The following is a 19,459-nucleotide window of genomic DNA, read 5'->3' on the forward strand; positions in this document are numbered from 1 at the left end:
GGCCAAGATATCATCTCTGCTAATGTCTGAAACCAAAAGTCTGAAGTTAATTGGGCCCAACTTCTGGTTGTAGATCTTTGTTGGAAATGAACTGAAATAGAACCACCTTATAAAAACTGCGTGCTAGATGAAAAGGCCATTAGAAATAAAAATAAATAAACTTGAAAACAAGAAGAATATAATGCCCCAGTAAATAACCAGTTCAGTACTTGTAAAGAATGGTCTTCCAACTGCTTCAGTAGAAGTGACCATCTTAGAAGTTTGTGCCCTTGTTATTGATGGGACAAGTGTCATTATTTTGCCTATTTTAGGCCGTTGTTAAATTAGAGAGACACGAATTCCCTTCATCCATTTTACTTTGGATAACGACCAAACGTAAAATAAAACGATGCCTCAAAGAATATTGCATTCTTTCATTCCCAGTCAATAGGAAATTTAAGGGTGGAACGTGGTAGGACAAATCCTTCATTTGCAGGCTGGAGGGACTCTTGATCATTTGAAATGTGATAAAACTACCTTCATCCGGGAAAATATGGACCAATGCTTGATGAGAATGGTACCAACAAGACGTGGACCATTTAATCACCAAAAGATAATTTGAATAACATATAGAAGAGTTGGAAACAAACATGTGAGATCTCTGTATGTTGTGAAAGATCATACATCCCTGTTCCTTTGTAATATTTATGTTAAGAAGCAGAGGAAGTGCGCATCTGAGTGTGCCAGATGACAAAAAAATAAATTTGACGTAATGTCATCATTATCAGCACTATCAGTCACCTCAGTAATAAAAGAATAAGTCACTTCATTCAGGCAGAGAAGTAACCACACCACAATTATGGGGCATGTTCAAGAATGCATTTCATTTGAGCCTTGAATGCATTCAAGGCTAGGGTCAGAGATGAAGGCATATTGTCTTCATTGCTTAGAGTGTACAAATTTAAAAAAGAAAAACAGACACCAGTAAATAACTCAGCATGTTGGGGTCATATATGATTAACAACAAATGTTCCATGCTTTGGGAGGCCAAGGCAGGCAGATCACCAGAGGTCAGGAGTTCAAGACCAGCCTGGCCAACATGGTGAAATCCCATCACTACTAAAAATACAAAAATTAGCCAGGCGTAGTGGTGCATGCCTGTAATTCCAGCCACCTGGGAGGCTGAGACAGGGGAATTGCTTGAACCTGGGAGGCAGAGGTTGCAGTGAGGCGAGATAGTGCCTCTGCACTCTAGCCTGGGAGACAGAGAAAGACTCTGTCTCAAAACAAACAAACAAAAAAACCCAGTAAATGTTCCTTTGAGTTAATAAATGCACGTGTTGCCTATTTCTGTGAAATACATTATTATAAACTAAGTGGCTTAAAATAATATGCATTGATTATCTCACCATTTCTGTGTATCAGGAGTTCAAGCAGGGTTTAGTGGGACCCTCAGCTCAGGGTTTCACAAACCTGTAACCAGCAGACTGCATTTTTACCTTGAGGCTTGACTGGTGAAGAATCCACCCCCAAGCTCACTCAGATTGTTGGCAGAATTTAATTTCTTGCTGTTGTAGGACTGAGGTCCCCAGCTTGTGGCTGGCTATTGACTGAAGGCTGCTCTCAGCTCCTAGAGGCCACTTGCAGTTTGTCACTACTCCTGCTTTTCCCAGCATGGCGGCTTACTTCAACTCAGCGATGAGTCTCTAGAGCAAATCTACTAGCAAAGCAGAGTCTTTTTCAGCATGATCATAGGCATGACAGCCCTCCCCTTTGCAATATTCTATTTGTAGAAGTAAGTCACAAGCGCATCACAGGGAATTACACAAAAGCATGAGTACCAGAAGGCAGGGATTGCAGGGAGGAGCACTTTAGAATCTGTCCACTATAGTCCACTCCTGGCTCCAAAGATTCATATCCCTTTTGCACGAAAAGTACACTCACTGTCTCCCAAGTTTCTCCAAAGTATCAACCCATTGCAACGTCCAAACGTCCAAAATTTCATTATTTTAATGAGGTGTAGCATAGACATAGAGAGTGGAATAATAGACGGTGGAGACTTAGAAGCTGGGAGAGTGGGATGGGATGAGGAATGAAAATGGACACAATGTACACTACTGGGGTAATGGCAATACTAAACACCCAGACTTCACCACTACACAATACATCCATGTAGTAAAACTGTACTTGTATCCCCTAAATCGCAACCAAAATTCCATTTACATGCAACTGATCCTCCAGCTTCTACTTCAGCTTCTGCATGCCGACTCCTTCACTGCCTCATAGGTAATTAGTTCTCTCATTCCATCTTTACACATCTGCAGTGGGTAGATGTAATTCCACCTGGTTCTCCAGCCCAACAGAAAGAGCAAAGACAGAGTAGCAACCCTACCAATCAAAACCATTGCATTTGGTTTTTAGACAAACACAACTTCAAAACAAGGAATCTATTTTATTTATTTTTTATTTTAAGTTCTAGGATACATGTGCAAAACACATAGGTTTGTTACATAGGTATACATGTGCCATGGTTTGCTGCACCCATCAACCTGTTATCTAGGTTTTAAGCCCCACATGCATTAGGTATTTGTTCTAATGTTCTCCCTCCCCTTGCCCCCCACCCCACAGGCATTCAATAGAAAGAATAGGAGGGGCGTTCAATGCAAAGAATATATTTGAAGGAAACAAAACTCCTGCACCCCAGGCAGTGTGAACTTTAAATATCTTAAAGTGAACTTTAAATATTCATGGCTGCAAAAACATTGCCTGGTCATTAATATCTTTGAAGACATTAATGGGAGGTATTGAAAATGTACAAAATATGATTTCAGGGAACCTGAGCAGAGAACCCAAACAAGCCTTCTTGGCCTCTGACCAACAGAGCTGTGAGATAATACATGGATGTTGTTTTAAGCGTCTGCATTTGCTGTAATGTGTTACATAGCGATGGAAAACTAATACAATCCTATATACCTACTCCTATAACTGTGAGTCTCTCAAACTGGTGCTTACACTAGAAAAGATTAAATCTCACTCAGAACCTTCTCTTTAAAAAAAACACAATAAAGGGTCAACACCTTTTTACGGTAATTGATAATCTAAAAACTCCCACTTAAAATTTTAAAATATGATTTAGAATGCAAATATATGCCAAAGCATGCAGGAGCATCTCTTAGGAACAACAGAGCTCAATCCTCTTTGAGGCCATACCTTTTTTTATTAGTCTAAGTGTTGACTGTCAGAATCTTGAAATCAGGATTAATTTGGACTAAATGTCTCTGACTGCCCCCGATTATTTTTGCTAGTGGAAGCAATATGCACTGAACACATAAAGGTTACTTAATGGACTGATTTCTCACTTACCAAGAATATGTAATGGCTTTTAAAAATTTTATTGTTGGAAATTAAAAAGCATGTGCAGAAGGTCCTCACATAAAATCATTTCATCCAATGTCGTTTTATTATGAAGTTGATGAGAAAACAACTGGCTCTGCAGCACAGCCACTGCCTGTGTGGAGTTGGCACATTATCTCCATGTTTGCATGGGTTTTAGCCAGGTACTCTGGTTTTCTCCCACTTTCTTAAAATGTGTGTGTTAGGTTAATTAGTATGTGTCAATGGTCCCCGTCTGAGTGTGTGAGAGTGTGTGTGTGCATAAATGTGCCCTGTGCTGGCATGACATCCTATCCAGGCTGGTTTCTACCTTGTCCCTGGAGCTGCTGGAATAGATTCCAGCCACCTAGAACCCCAAACTTGAATAAGAGAGTTGGAAAACAAATGCATGGATACAAATTATTGTAAAATGAAAATCTGTCAAGTATACAATAATCATATCAATGCAGGACAAGAGATGAGATAGGGAAGTACTCAGCAAGTCCACCACATTTATTGTTTGTAAACTGCATGGTGGTAAGAGGTGCTCCTAAAAATTTTTGCTTTGCAAACATTTATTCCTTGATTTAACCTACTACCACTAAAATCACCGTCATTTACTGATTCACCAAATATTGAGTAAATAATTATCATCACATTACATTTTTATTAATCTATCTTAAATGTACATGTGGCTCACATTTATTTCAATGTTCAACATCAAAAGGGATTTGGGTCATTAGTGTGAAAGTTAAGCATATAAACTGAGTCATTCTTGTCATGCCCAACTAAAACAAAGTTCAGAAACCAGAGGGAAGAAAGCACTCAGGGCATATAACATTGCCCCAAGAATGTAATTCTCTGCAAGCTTGGCTGCTGAAACTGCCTGCTATAACTTGAAACCAGTTTCATCTAGTATCTATGGAAACAGCCTGTTAGAACTCTAAGACTAGTTTTATCCACTGCCTTCACTCACCAATCAGAACTTGCCAGCTCCCCACATTTTACTAGTGCCAATTGAACTTTCTTTCAAAATGATACAGAATATTTCTCCTTTTGTAAAACCTCTAACTTTCTCTTTGTTCTTCGGACATACGAAAGACCCACATTGCTATTCTTGCTTCCCTAACAAAATGTTAAGCTTAGAGATGCACCTCTAAATTTGTATTTTGATTTCTACATGAGTCAGTCAGAGGTTTGGTGATATTTTTGTGATCAGAAATTTGCCATAGAAATGTAACTCTTGTTATATCAATTATCTCACAGTAAAATTGGTTTCATTTTATGTCATTTTGCTTAATATCACGGTTTCCAAGAATATATCAATAACATTAAGTGAGGACTCGTTGTATCCATAGGCTTAACAACTTTTCTATTGAAGTCAGGCTTTTGGTATATATGAGATATTTCTGATGATTAGCTAATTCACAAAACTGGAAATTGCCATAACTGCACTAAAAAAGTAGGTGATAGCCTGCATGGCTTTCTTACTTTTATACATTAAGTTTATGATAGATCTGTAATCTTACAAAGGGTTGGTGGCCGTAAAGTCCTTGTTTTGTAACACAGGAACAGAAAACGAAACACCGCATGTTTTCACTCATAAGTGGGAGTTGAACAATGAGGACACATGGACACAGGGAGCGGAGCATCACACACCGGGCCCTGTTGGGGGTTGGGGGGCAAGGGGAGGGCGAGCATTAGGACAAATACCTAATGAATGCAGGGCTTAAAACCTAGATAACAGGTTGATAGGTGCAGCAAACCATGGCACATGTATACCTATGTAACAAACCTACATGTTTTGCACGTGTATCCTAGAACTTAAAGTAAAATAAAAAATAAATAAATAAAATAAATTCCTTGTTTTGACATTGCATTTGTCTAAAAACCAAACCCTTCGGAATCGACAGACCAAGAGTTTTCTCCATCCCCATGTACTTAGATTTCTCTTATCATTACAGAAAATGTGGAGGAGTTTGCCAATTGGTTAATATTCCAAGAAAAACAGAATAAAAACTGTAAGTTAATTTATAATTACTAATACAACATTTTTAAATGAAGAAAATAAGGAGACAAAAAGGATAACAGATGAAGTTTCTCACTAGCATCCTGATAATATAATAAATTGGTTTCAAAATATCAGTTTGATAATAAACCAAATTACTCTTATCTCACCATATATGAGTTAATTAGCATGTTGACATATCACTTCCATTAAGTAGTATGAAGTAAAATCTCTTTGGATACCCAATAATAATTTCTTCAAAGAGTGTCAGTTCAGCAAAGGCAAATTACTTTTCTGACATAGGAATGAATGCCAATATATAAACATAATAAGATTAAAAGATATAGTGACTTCCTAGTTTTCTATAAGTTTATAAAACCATTGCTTTAATCACATTTCATTCCTCAAATTACTACAAGTGTCTGCCACAATAAAATGTTAGACATATGTTCCTGTTATATCTCAAAAAAATTTTGATTGAAAAACAACATTTATTTGGGGCCATCTTTGTTCAGTGGACTGTCTTTTCAAATGTATACAGTTTCCCTCACAGTTACAAGTTTAGACACCAGAACCATTTTGCAAAAGACTTAGAATATTTGCTTAATGCATGTACTTTAAATATGGATGTCAAGCATTGAACCAAAAGTAGTATTTAGTTTTTAGTTTATAAATAAAAGTAAAAATGGGGTTATTTTGAAGACTATTAAAGTACTACTGGTAAACTATTTTTACTATTTTTTTAATTCATAAAACCAAGAAGTTTTGAGCTAAAACATTTCCTTCTCTATCTCTCCCATATAGACACATGAGTGCACACCCAACTCCTCACATACACCAACATTCACATGTAGCTTTATTAAAGTCATATGTTGAACTCTCTCCTCTCACCCTACACATCAGCACTAATTTATGTAAGTAATGAGACAGTGAACGAATATAGAAATAAGATAGCATTAAAGCAATAGTCTTGTCATTCAAAGTATGCCTCAAGATCTAGCAGCATCAAGCATCACCCGGGAAGTTGTAGAAAGGCAAAATCCCAGATCACCCTCTAGTAAGAACCCCCAGGTGATTCATATGCACGTTAAGTGTTAGAAACACTGTTCCAGACTGGTGGCTCTCAAAGTGTGGTCAACATCACCTAGGAAACTAGGTGAAACTAGAAATGCAAAATTTTAGACCACATCCCAGAACTACACATCAGAAACTCTGGGGGTAGAGGCCAGCAATCCACGTCTTACCCAGGTCTCCAGGTTGGTAAAGAGTGGCAGCTGGTCCCATTATCATGACCACATGCCCAACCATGAGGGCAGCGGCACTGACAGCTGCTGGGCACCAGGAAATAAAACCTCAGAAGAACTTTTACAAATCTAACAGAATTTGTATCTGCTTAGCTTTCTAAACTCATCTCTGCCACTCTCCCAACAGCTCGCTAAGCTCTAGCCACAAAGCTATTTTCTGCCTTAGGAACCACCAGATTAACTGTTTCCTCTCCCTAGAAGGTTCTCATCCTTCTCTTTACCTGGATAGCCCATTCATACCCTTTAGGGCCCATCAGAAATGTCATCTCCCTAGAAAAGCCTTCTCTGAGCCATCCTAAATATGGTCTTTCTTTTTTTCTGTCTGAACCTTGTTTTCCTCATAGAGTAAATCATCATTCATAGTTATGGCATTTGTTAATTTACTTGTTTACTATCTTTCTTTCCCACCAGCCGTTAACCTCCATGATGTAGGGTCCACCTCTATCTGGACCACCCCATTTCCCCTAGTGCCTAACACAGTGTCTGGTGTATAGTAGACTTGAATGAACATGTGCTGTGCCAGGCATGGTGGCTTATGCCTGTAATCCCAACACTTTGCGAGGCTGATGTCAGAACATCATTAGAGGCCAGGAGTTTGAGAGAAGCCTGGGCAACATAGCGAGACTCCATCTCTGCAAAAAAAAAAAAAAAAAAAATTTAATTAAAAAAGAAAATAAAAAAATAAATGTTTGCTGAGTAAATGGCTAAATAAGAGATATGATGAAAAGAATACCAGACTCAGGTAGATGGGGACTTACCATTGTCAATGGAGGTGGTACAAAGACTTATTCTTTCTACCATCGTATTGGGTGAAAGAAATGGTCTTTGCTACACTGAGTTAAGAAAATAAGTAAACATAAGTTGACTGTTCAATACTTTTCTACATTAGAAGCTCTTTAAATACTAGAAGTTCTTTAGGGCATTTAGAATTTTGTCATTTTTAAAATGTTATATAAATAAAAGAACTTTCACTTGAAAAGCAATGAAGCTAAAATGTTACATTACAATGTTTAATTCCCTTTTGAATGTGTGTTGAATTTAAGACAAATCAATAAAGCACTTTTCTAGGTGAAAAGGAACCAATGTTACATTTAGAACGCAATTGACTGCATAAAAAATATAATCTACACTATATTTTTTAAAAGAAATTCAAAATCTGATTCTATGGTTAATGTGGTATAATAATGTCTTCTTTACAGAGCAAGACACCACAATAAAGTAATGGCACAATTTGGTATTATCTTCATATCCCAGTAAAAAATAAACTCTTTAATAAATAAATATATATAATAAATATTTTCAAATTGAAAATGTATAAATAGGTCCATTGTTTTAAAAAATGTTCTGCCTTGGTGTGGCATGTTTCATAGTTCATGTTTCACCCAGGTGTTGTTTAGTTTTTTGGTTTTTTAAAAAACATATAATGCTATAACCTGTGAATTCTACAAGGTCCTCAGAGTTTATGTAGCAACGATCTTGGTTAAGCCAATCCATTTCTTCAACATGAAGCCTCTAGTTTTAACATAAATTTTAAAGTAAACATAATCCAGAGAGGTGAGGCACCAGCAGCAACCATGTGAGGGTTCCTGTTATCCACAATTTAAGAGATTTTTGGCTTCAGTCTACTGGTAAGGACTAATCCAATGTATCTAAGGGAACTTAATCCACGTGTAAAGAGTGATCATGATCTATTTCTGGTGAAGACTTTTTTTTTTGTTTTTTTCTCAATATTCTTTCCAAATCCAGTCTCCCAGTAGAAAATAGACTTTAACATTCTGAATGTCTTCCTGGGTCATTATTTTACGATGGGAACTGTGATAAGAAAGATTGGTTGTGGTTTGACTCCTCCATAATGTCATGATCACACTTCAAGTGTACATCAGTAGGTCCTTGTACAATTCTGGAACTCTTTCTGGATCCACTGGTCTAGGTAAGAAATGTGTAAACTTCTGATGTCTTTTGGACCTGGCGCCATCCCTTGGAGTCCCGTCTTTGTTAAGTGCCACAAAATACCTGCGGCCAGTATCTCCATGTTTATATATATTAGAAGAATAGGTGTTATACCAGTTCTCTTCAAATTGCTCCCTAAAGATGCATTCGGAAGTAAGTTTCTCCTGAAAGAGAGAAGATAACTATTATTTTTTAAAAAATACCTTTGAGATAATTGCCTCACAAGTTTCAACTCTATATTTTCATTTCTTTGCCTTGTCAAAGAAAGAAAAAAGTTAAATTGGTTTTGCTTTATTTTGTTTTAGTTAATATGTCATCTCTGATTCTTAGTGCAAGTGACTTGATCTGGCAGTGTACTTTAAAGTAGCAGACCTCAACTCTTTGGCACTAGTGACCAGTTTCATGGAAGACAATTTTTCCACGGACCAGGACGGGGAGAGGAGATGGTTTTAGGGTGATTCAAGTGCGTTACATTTATCGTGCACTTCATTCCTATTATTATTATATTGTAATATACAATGAAATAATTATATATAATATATAATGAAATAACTCATCATAATATAGAATCAGTGGGAGGTCTGAGCTTGCTTTCCTGCAACTACATTGTCCCATTTGGGGGTGATGGGACACAGTGACAGATCATCAGGCATCAGTTTCTCATAAGAAGCATGCAACCTAGACCCCTCGCATGCACAGTTCACAAAAGGGCTCATGCTCCTTTGAGAATTGAATACCACCACTGATCTGACAGGCGGCAGAGCTTACGTGTTAATATGAACAATGGAGAGCAGCTGTAAACTCAGATGAAGCTTTGCTCACTTGCCTGCCGCTCACCTCCTGCTGTGCAGCCCAGTTTCTAACAGGCCACAGACCAGTACCAGGCCATGACCCAGGGGTTGGGGACCCCTCCTTTAAAGAACTTGAAGTCAAATGTCAATTCTCAATTTTATTTTCAAATACCTAATAAATACCCTGAATTTTGTCATGTCCCATATTATCACCCTACTACCCTAATCACTACCAAGCAAACCTGTAGTTTATCTTTTTCCATCGTTAGATGCCACAGTCCTATCTATAGAGCCTCTACTCTCATCTTGGAACATTTCAAGATCTTGCTAAGAACCAAATTCCAAATTCATGATCATCACTCCAAATCATATATCTTCTCTTTATGAATTTACTAACTGTTTGATGATACAGTCTCCACGATTAATTTGTATCTGGATCTCTTACGACTAAGATAAAAGCCCAATGATTTATTGTCTTTTCAAAATGGACTGTATATTGTCCTAAGGGATAAACCACAGTTGCTTTTTTAAAAATCCAACATATACATGAAGACTGTGTGCATGTTTTTTTCTATTGTACTTCTATTAATTTTATTGTAATTCTACACTTATGATTATTACACATTGCATTGTTTTTCTTTGTTCTGAGCTGACAGGAAGCCTAGAAATAACAAGTTTTACCCTTACAAAGGACAAATATTCATCTACTTCAGTATCATCACCAATTCTTCTCAGTGGATATTAAGATGCTAGCTGAATATTGTTCCAGTTGAGATTTTAATTAAAAAAAAGTTACCACATAGTGCCATCTGCTTAATCATACAAAGTCAGTTCTTGATGGAAATAATTATAGAGACTTCAACCTCAAGAAGAGAGTTCACGTAAGAAGAGGAGTGGGATACTGGCATACATTTTTATCTTACCAATTCTTGTAAAAGCATATAAGCAACTGTGAACAAATGAAAAATGTTAACAATGAAAGAGAAAAATCCATATTGTGCTGTAAGGTGGAGTGTGATATTGTCCTGCTCTTTTAATTCTTGTGTTGCTATTGCAGCTTTGTTCTAAAAAAAAAAGCAACCAGAAAAAAACCTTATACTGATGAAATATTAACCTGAGAAGTCCCCCTTATGTTGCATATTTAAACACATGTAGTAGACCCACAGATGTGCACTCATCCCTAGGAGCAACTTAAAAATTGCCCAATACAACTTTGAGTGGGCCCATGGCTGCTGCAATTTCCAAGACTACAGGCATAAAAGAACAGCGCATTTGCCATCTTCTCTTGTTACTTGCAGTATCCCACAACTTTATTCACTTATTTCTTACATAAAAAGGTCAGCAAGTAAGTGATGTATATTTAACTGTGGAAGATGATAACAGGTAGACAAAGTTTACCTTAAATAAACATAAAGGCGAGAGAGTCTAACATGGCAAGAAAAAAATATTCTCCCATTTATCTCTGTCTCTGGAGGGAATTATTAAAATACAGAAAAAACTAGAAAGACTCAAGGTAATGAATAGGAAGAACTAGTGAGCTGAAGGCAATAATGCTTGGCGGTTTTAAAAATATAACTGAGTTACTATACTATTGCCCAGACACATGGAAATTTAGCAGGATATAGAATTCAAAGTCTACGTAACTATGTTTTATGTACTTCTAACAGACTTTATTGGTAGACATTTTAATTGCATAATAGATAGTCATTATTTTAAGAATTACAATAATAATAAAAAATACACATAATACGTACTGATCCATAGAGTTCTCCTTTGTCATTCATTCCAAGATAGAGACCACTGTCCACACCTCTAATACTGACCAGTCCCACTGCCACACTGATGAATTCCAAGATACCTGCATATGTAAACAATTCATAAAAATATCATGTTTTGTATTTATGAATGAGCATATAACTAACAAAAATCTTCCAAATAGTAGCGGTAGTTGGCCATTATTGCCAAATATTATGATGTATGTGTAAAAGTCCTTTGTAAATTGAAAACAGCTATGCAATTGTTTTATGACAGATGAAAAAAAGACAAAAAAGGAAAAAAAATTGTGCATCATGGTGAGACCAGGAAGTATAAAGGGGTTTCCGGAGAAACTCTGACCGGCCTGTGTGCCAGGACAACAGGATGGCACCTCGGGAAGTTGACGCCCTTTGCAGCAGGGAGAAGCCTGGCCTTTACCGTAATGGGGTGGTAACCTGGGATTCAATCTGTGAGATGGGGGCCTATTAACAGGAACCTCTCTTTGCTTAGTTTTTTTCCTTTTTGCTCAATAAATTCAATTTTTCTCACCCTTCTATGTGTCCATGAGCCTCATCTTTCCTGGTCATGTGACAAGGACCTTTGCTTTTATCTGAACTAAGAAGAAAGTCCTACAACAATGGTATAATGTGAAGGGTGTGAAACCTTATGCCATACTGAGCTGGGTTTGAATTCCAGTTCAGGAACTTACTAACTAGGTTGAGTAGGCGAGTCATTTGTCTTCTTTGAACTTTAACTTCCTCATATGCAAAAAGGAAGAAATACCTCCCTAAAGGAGATGGGTGAGGACTGACACATTTAGGCATTCAACAAATGGAAGCTATTATTATCATAAATTAGTACATAATAGAGGTATTCTCAGTTTTCCATGATCCCATCAGTTAAGTGTTACCATTTTCTATTCATTGTTTTGTTTTTATTTACAATAAATCAAGTCAATCTGTTTCTAGGAGCAGCAGCATCCCTTATTGGGTATAATAGTGTTTTATGGTTACTAAAGGGCATCTGTTGGTATTTTCTCACCTGGCCCTAAAAAACAAGCCCTTAACATAAATAGGGAAGATGTTATTATCCCCATTTTACATATAAAGAAACTGAAGATCAGAAAGCCTACTTGATTTGCCTAAGGGACATGATCTTTATAATTGGTAGAACCGATATTGAAACTTACATTCTTAGCCCTAATCCACTGTTTCTACTTCAGGACACTGTTTCTTGAGGACTATACAGTAGTTTCAAGACTTTATAGATTATATAATATGCTATGTTTCCTGCTATGTCATTTTAAAAATTAAATTGTATAGTTCAGAGAAGAAAAAGGACTTTATAATTCATTAAATATGATAGCAAAATATAATAAATTTAGCATGCAAGTAGATTTGCTATCAATAACTTTCCAGAATTATTTCCATTTATCAGTAAACTAGGATCAAAAACTCTTCCCTAAATACACCGATACACTATAGTTTAAAAAAGTAAAACTTAACTCCTCCCTCTGAATCACCCTTTTTTTTCTACACACACTAAACTTTGGACTAATGCCTTTGTCTCATTCTTCCCTCTTTGACTCTGCTGAAAAAGCATAGCTGTATTTTCTATGCTTGGAACTGCCTTCCTCAATAGCATTCTACCTTCACCCCTTCACCCCATCCTGAGCTCTACAAACAGTATAAATGTGTACCATTTAGCCTGACTCTTGCTCTTAAGTCATTTCTTGATTTATTGTACAAGTTCCTGTTTGGACACGTGATACTCCCAAGGCCAAGGGAAAGTACAGAATCTGGCTATTCGCTGATATGCAGGGCTCTATTCTATCCAAAGCCTAATTCACTCTTTGTCAGAAACAGAGATTCTTAGGCAGACAAATGAGCTCTTTCAAACTATTAGGAGATCATGTAGAACACTAGAGCTATCAAGGATCTTACAGCAACAATACCCTGCTAAATAGTCTATAAGTGGCTTGAAAGAGCCAGGATCCCTCATTGAAAGCCTAAGGCAGAGAGAAGATAAGATATAGCAAGAAGGCTCAGACTCCACAGGACAGCCATCATAGTGACAAATACAGAGGCGGGGAGTGAAGGAAAATCAAACTCACTGCCAAGTTCATTAGCAAAAGAGTCCTGCCAGGAACAAAAACATAGGCCCAAAACATAATTGGTAGAAAATATATATATGAATGTAATTTCATTCAGAATATAATTACAAATGTATAATTACTTTGTATTGAATGTTACATTCAAATTAAAAAGTGTACTGTGGCTGAAATGCAACTTAATTCCCTTTCAGTATCTGATTTACATTAAGATTCTCTTGTCTTTCAAAGAACAGGAACTGATTAAGTGATTAGAATGTAGAATAGAACAAGTTTTCAATTACAATAAAATATGGCTTTAATTTCCATATAAGCTAATTATATAACAGATCTCATAAAGTGTTCGTTTTTCTCGGAAAACTCAGAGGTAAACCACCTATACTTTAATTCTTATCTTAATGCTGTCATCTTGCCAAAAAAAATGTAGCTGTAGAAAGACAAAAGATGACTTATGTTCTTAGAATAATTATACGCAATAGTTTTAACTTTAGTAAACAATATCCAAAACCTTATATATAACCAGGCAAAAATAATTTTGCAATGGCTCATGGGACTGATGGGAAAGAGGTTATATGTTTTGTGTGTGTTTCTCTTAAAGATTTTAGTCACACTTTTAAATTCTGATCCTTTTTCTCCTTGAGGAAATAGTATACCACGTAGTAATTTGTAATCACTTGATTCTTAAATGAGATTTGACAAGTCTTTCTTATTTATAATATGAGGTGGCAACTAAGCTAATTCCTTTACAAAGAGTAGACATGAAAAACTTTCCTTAAGAGGTAATCACAGATTTTAGATAGATTTTCTAATGCCCAGTGTCCCATAAAAAAGACTTGAAGGTACTTTGTCTTTCTGGTATCACTTTCAAAGCCAGCCTTTTTAATAATCATAATAAACAGGTGAGTCAACCCACAATGCAACCACATCAGACAAATCTATGGAGAATAGGGGAGAATAAAGGAAAAGCCTTTAAAGAAATATGTTTGATCTCAGGCTAAACTTTTTTTTTTTTCAGAAATGATTCCATGTTTACGTATTAGGTAAGGTGTTCCTGCTGTACTACTGTGCAGGAAAACTCCATTACAAATACAGAGATACCTCATGGCCAAATCAGTACAAAATTGGCAGAAAAAAAAAAAAGTTATTCCCTTTAACATCTCAAATAGCCATCCTTGAGTTTTCAAAACTGTCACCCTGATAGCAAAGATAAGAGTTTAAAAAAATAAAAAATAATTTAATAATTAGTAATTGAAGCACTAGCAAAAGAAGCCAAACATACAGAAACACATAATCTTATATAGGTTGAACATAAACTTTCTTCTTACCTACACTCCCTTAAAGTAAATTATGATGTCTAAGCTATTGAAGGCCACTAGTATGCACTATAATGTATCATAAGGAGGCCATTCACTCCCAGACTAATCTGGGTTATCTTCCTTCTGTTTAACAGTGAGTATTTTGTTCCTATACACAGCCTCCCACCATAGAGTGACTTACACTGGTGCAAATTCAATCTGTCATTTTTTTTACAGCTACTAAATCATTAACACAAATTTAGCAAAAACAAAATGTGCTAGGAAGATGATAATTCTGATATTCAACTTCAATTCCTAAAGAAATGCCATTAAATGCCGTTAATGAATGTTATCGAGTCTACAAATATTTACTAATCTCTCCCCATAGGGTCAGTCTTATAAACAGACACAAAGCAGAAGAGGCTTTTTTTTTTTTTTTTTCCTGTCACTGGGGAGATTACAGTGTAATTACAAGGTTTTTTTGTTTGTTTGTTTGTTTGTTTTTTGAGACAGAGCCTTGGTCTGTCACCAAGGCTGGAGTGCAGTGGCGTGATCTTGGCTCACTACAATCTGCACCCCCTGGGTTCAAGCAATTCTCTGCCTCAGCCTCCCGTGTAGCTGCGATTACAGGCGCCCGCCACCATGCCCGGTTAATTTTTTTTTTTTTTTTTTGTATTTTTTTGTATTTTTAGTAGAGACGGAGTTTCACCATCTTGGCCGGGCTGGTCTTGAACTCCTGACCTCGTGATCCACCCGCCTCGGCCTCCCAAAGTGCTAGGATTACAGGCGTGAGCCACTACGCCCGGCCACAAGTTTCTTAAAAGTAGAATTTCCAAGGCTACACTGTGTATGTCAGGGTGAAATTCTGACTACTAACTAAGCTTAACTTCTACCTGCTATCTACCTATAAGTATTACCACATTTGTGTTTATTTCTAAATCTTTCTGGTAGTTGAAATATTTTTCTGCAATGAGCGCAGGGAAGTCATCCTTAAAGGCAAGAGAACTGAGCCACCTGGTGTCGGTAAAGTTCTTTAGAATGGAAATCTCAGGGCCAGGCACAGTGGCTCACTCCTATATTCCCAGTCCTTTGGGAGGCCAAGGCGGGAAGATTGCCGGAGGCCAGGAGTTAGAAAAATCTCAAGCCTCCCCAATTTAAAAACCACTTTCTAAAAGTGACCCCAGGTTGGCCACTAGGTCATGACACTCTTGACTGATAGTCAATGGGAATTTGGAAGAGATCAGTGGAAGCTGCAAACATGTGGGTTTTAAAAAGTTCATTTTCTAAGCCTTTAAGTGCTACCAAATGACCACCACATGCTTATTTCTACATCTAGAGTTACAAATGCCCCCTCAAACTGAGATTTACACTTCTCCAAAGTTTTAATGAGTCCTACAAGTCAAAAAGAGAATAATTATAAGAACAAGGGTGTGAGGACACGATAAGAGAGGGCCATTCAGAGATGGGGTGAATTCTCAAAGAACTCCATAGCGCTACAGATTGTGGCTGACAAATTAACGGCATCTTTTTAAAAAATATAACGCATTTTTCAAATAATGTCAAAAGTCGGATGATCAAAATCCTTTGAGACTGCTAGCAGGTTAACTAATAGAATGGAAACTTCAGCTATGGGGAAAGATCCTGAGATATCAGAACCGGAGAGCACCCCATCTTTGTACAGAAAAGAAAACTAAGCCTCAGACTGATGAGGTGACTTTCTAGTTACACAATTAGTTAGGAAGTCATTAACAGGAGAGACCCTCCTGATCCAGTATCTTAACAGACACTGCCTTAACAATCATTCTCTTGTTTCTTTTAACCCCTTCTCTTCCCAGGCACTGCTGGAGGTATTCTGAAACACGTCCCTCTGTGTTCCCACCCATATCTTCTTTCGCTTTCCCATTTCCTCTTTCCTAAGGTCAATACCAAGATCCTTGCTTTCAGGTTGCAGAATTTCTAAAGAGGAGCTTGGCTGAAGAACTAGGCATGCTCAGTAGCCGGGTGGTCTTCCCCCTCCCCCGCCCCTCCCCCTTTCCTTTTCTTTTCTCACCCAAATAGAACTTAGGAGCTCAGGGAACCTCAGACAGGTGAGCCCTACAGCAGCGAAGGTGCCCACGGAAAGTTAATGTGCTAACTCTTCAGGTGAACATTTGCAGGTCTCTAGGTAGAAACGTAAATGCTCGCAATCCATGCCAAGAGCAGCCCCGGGTGCATAATCAGCTGCATAACTGTGGGGCATGTTTAAAGAAGCCCAGTGCTTCCTGTTGTTAATTTTTGTAAAGTGGACGGCATGAGGGAAAATGAGAAAGGAAATCGGAGAAAAACATATAGAGATTTTTTTTAAACTGCCTGCGAGGTAAGCAGTGCAAGAACTGTGACGCCCAGTGCACCAGGTCTTGGTGTCCCCGGCAGTGGGAAGGGCAATGGGGAAGGCAGGAAGGAGCTTGCGGAGCGCCCACCCTTTCTCCTCCCGCCCCCAGCGTCTGGAGCTGCTGCCCTGCTAGAGGCTGCGGCGACAAACTGGCAGGAAAATTTCTCGCCGCGCCTACTCTGGCCCGCCCTTCAGCCCCAGTCTGCCTCTCGCACCGGCTGGGTCCAGGGCAGCTCCGGGTTCCGCGCAGCGCTGACGCCCTTGGCAGGCAAAGGGGGAGGTGAACCGGCAGGGGACGAGGAGCCGAGCTGGGGCGCAGGTGGGGGTGGGGTCGGGATGCTAGTACGTACCGAAGAGGCTGTGGTCCTGCCGGGTGCCCTGCACGCTGCCGTCGGGCAGGATCTGCAGGTGGAAGCCGGTGCGGCAATAGAGCTGCCGGCGGCGCAGGATGCCGTGCAGGTGCGCCAGCTCCGCAGCCCCCGGCCCGCCGCGGGCGCTCCGCTCCGCCGCGCCCCTGCGCTCGCCCAGCAGGGGCGGCCGCTCCCCGGCAGGAGGCAACAGGAAATGCGAGCCCACCTGCTGGCCCAAGCCCTCCAGGCCGCCCAGAAAGCCCCCAACTTCGGCTAAGGGAGCCATGGAGGGGGAGATCCGGAACACAAAAGACCCCCCAGTAAAGAGTGTTGCCGTGGTGAGATGGAGATGGATAGAGAAAAATTATAGCAAAACGAGCGCAAAAAGTTAAGGCCTGGTTACTCCTCTGAGGTCGCTCCGGAGGGACTTTGCACTGAAATGGCAGGGAAGCTCTCACTGTCTTGGAGCGATCTTCTCTCCTTGGGTAGGTGGGAGCCGGCTGCTGGCTCTGCAGAAATATCTATAGCTGCCGCTGCCAATACTAGGACTAGGGCTGGGGGCTGGGGCTCCAACTCCGCAAACTGATCAGATCAGAGTCCTGTGTACATACACACCGACTATATAAGCGGGTCCTCTTGACATATGCTAATCAAGTCCTTTCATGCGCGCTGGGGAGGTTCTGTTTGAAATCTTAAACCGGTCTCCTCTCAACACGTTTTTGCTCTTCGGAAGTGACCAAAAGGGGCCCTTGGCACTTCTCCATCCATGCCCTCGCAAAACCCATTCCTGCGCTTGGCCAAAGCCAGCCAGCAACTTCGAGGAGGTGCAGTCGAGGCCCCTCTTTGGGGTTGTCTTTGGGACAGCGGTGATGCTGTTCAGCTGCAGCCGTGCAACCGCCTTTGATGTGAGCTTTGCAGTGATAGATCGCCGCTAAAAGGAGCCCAACTTGGCAGGTATATAGAAGAAGAGGGAGGGAGGAGGAAGGGAAGGCGGGTTGAGAGAGAAAGAGAGAGAGAGAGAGAAGGAGGGCATGGGTAGGAGGAGGAAAGAGAGGAGAGGAGAATTGGATTCCTTGGGAGCCTGCAGTGGACAGGTGCAAAGAAAGGAAAGCGAGGGAGAAGGAAAAAGGGCGTTACCTGAGGCTTAGAGACCTGCCCAGACACACATGAAAGAAAAATCAAAGCTTTGACAGTTTAACTCACTAATTTTAAAACACTCATAAAATGTACAAGCATTACTCCTTTCTTTTATCATTTAGATGGGGGATTTTCTTTACATAATCAAGGTTAGGTAAGGAACACCCTCCCTCCACCCTTTACAATTTCTCTTTAATGTTTATCTTTACTCAGCACATAATATAACCAAAATTGCCATATATGTACATATACACATATGTATTTTTAATTGTGTGCTGAGGCCATGAACTTCTAATTAGTGTAAAATAATAACATAATATAATCACGAATCAAAGGATTTAGAGTAAATCCAAATAGGCTGCAAAGAAATGGTTTACACTTCTATATTTTGCCATGAATAGAAAATGAGTATCTGGAATATTGTCATAAAGGATGAGTGGCCTCTTGGGCCCTTATACAATCTAAGAGCACTTTCCTGTTTTTCTTAGTTGCATTTTTGTAAAAGCTAGATTTTTTGTTTACATTTTAATTATAAAATCTGAAAATAACTAAATGGAAATAGTCTTGATGCTTGATGTGTTTTGACACTTCAAAAGTTACTGGTAAAATTGAAGAGTGCTTGGGCATATTTGTAAAATCAAAAACCATGGAAGTGAAGGAATTAGATGCATGTCCATTTAAACGCTGAAACTGGTTTTGCACCACTGGTTAAATTCAAGATCTTTCTGTTAAAATTTTTCAGTGGTAGAAGAGTTGAGAATCATTGGGCAGATTCACACTTCCTCTGAGTGAAAAGTTTTAGGGAATTGATGAAGATTACTTTCTCAGTCTTGTTTCATGGTCTGTTCAAAAAAAGTCTAAACCTGGGAGCTCAGTTGGATTTGACTGGTTTATTTTATTTGCTCTCAGGGATTTTTTTCTAATTAATTGGCAGGTGCTTTAAAGTGGGTATAGTTACACATTTTCATCACTACAGGCCTAACTATTGACCCTTGTGTAACCAAGTTATAAAAGAGTTCTTAAAGCAAGTGATTTAC

General features: G+C 38.8%; 1 protein-coding gene across 1 annotated transcript; it reads right to left on the minus strand.

Moving 5' to 3' along the window:
* Positions 1-7,894: 7,894 nt before the first annotated feature.
* Positions 7,895-18,390, minus strand: FGF20 (fibroblast growth factor 20). The gene is made up of 3 exons (XM_023219176.2): positions 17,286-18,390; positions 11,159-11,262; positions 7,895-8,777 (listed from the first exon to the last, which is right to left on the minus strand). The coding sequence occupies exons 1-3, from the start codon at positions 17,569-17,571 to the stop codon at positions 8,532-8,534; spliced, it is 636 nt and encodes a 211-aa protein (XP_023074944.1). The 5' UTR covers positions 17,572-18,390; the 3' UTR covers positions 7,895-8,531.
* Between the last annotated feature and the right edge of the window lie 1,069 nt (positions 18,391-19,459).

The sequence above is a fragment of the Piliocolobus tephrosceles genome, chromosome 7 (genome assembly GCF_002776525.5).
Source record: "Piliocolobus tephrosceles isolate RC106 chromosome 7, ASM277652v3, whole genome shotgun sequence".
Lineage (NCBI taxonomy): Eukaryota > Metazoa > Chordata > Mammalia > Primates > Cercopithecidae > Piliocolobus > Piliocolobus tephrosceles.

Excerpts from the sequence above, each read along its gene's own strand:
- FGF20 (XM_023219176.2), bottom strand. The coding sequence starts at position 17,571 with ATGGCTCCCTTAGCCGAAGTTGGGGGCTTTCTGGGCGGCCTGGAGGGC. Across the intron at positions 11,263-17,285 it reads GCAGGACCACAGCCTCTTCG|GTATCTTGGAATTCATCAGT; the intron begins GTACGTACTAGC and ends TTACATATGCAG. Across the intron at positions 8,778-11,158 it reads AAGGAGAACTCTATGGATCA|GAGAAACTTACTTCCGAATG; the intron begins GTACGTATTATG and ends TCTCTCTTTCAG.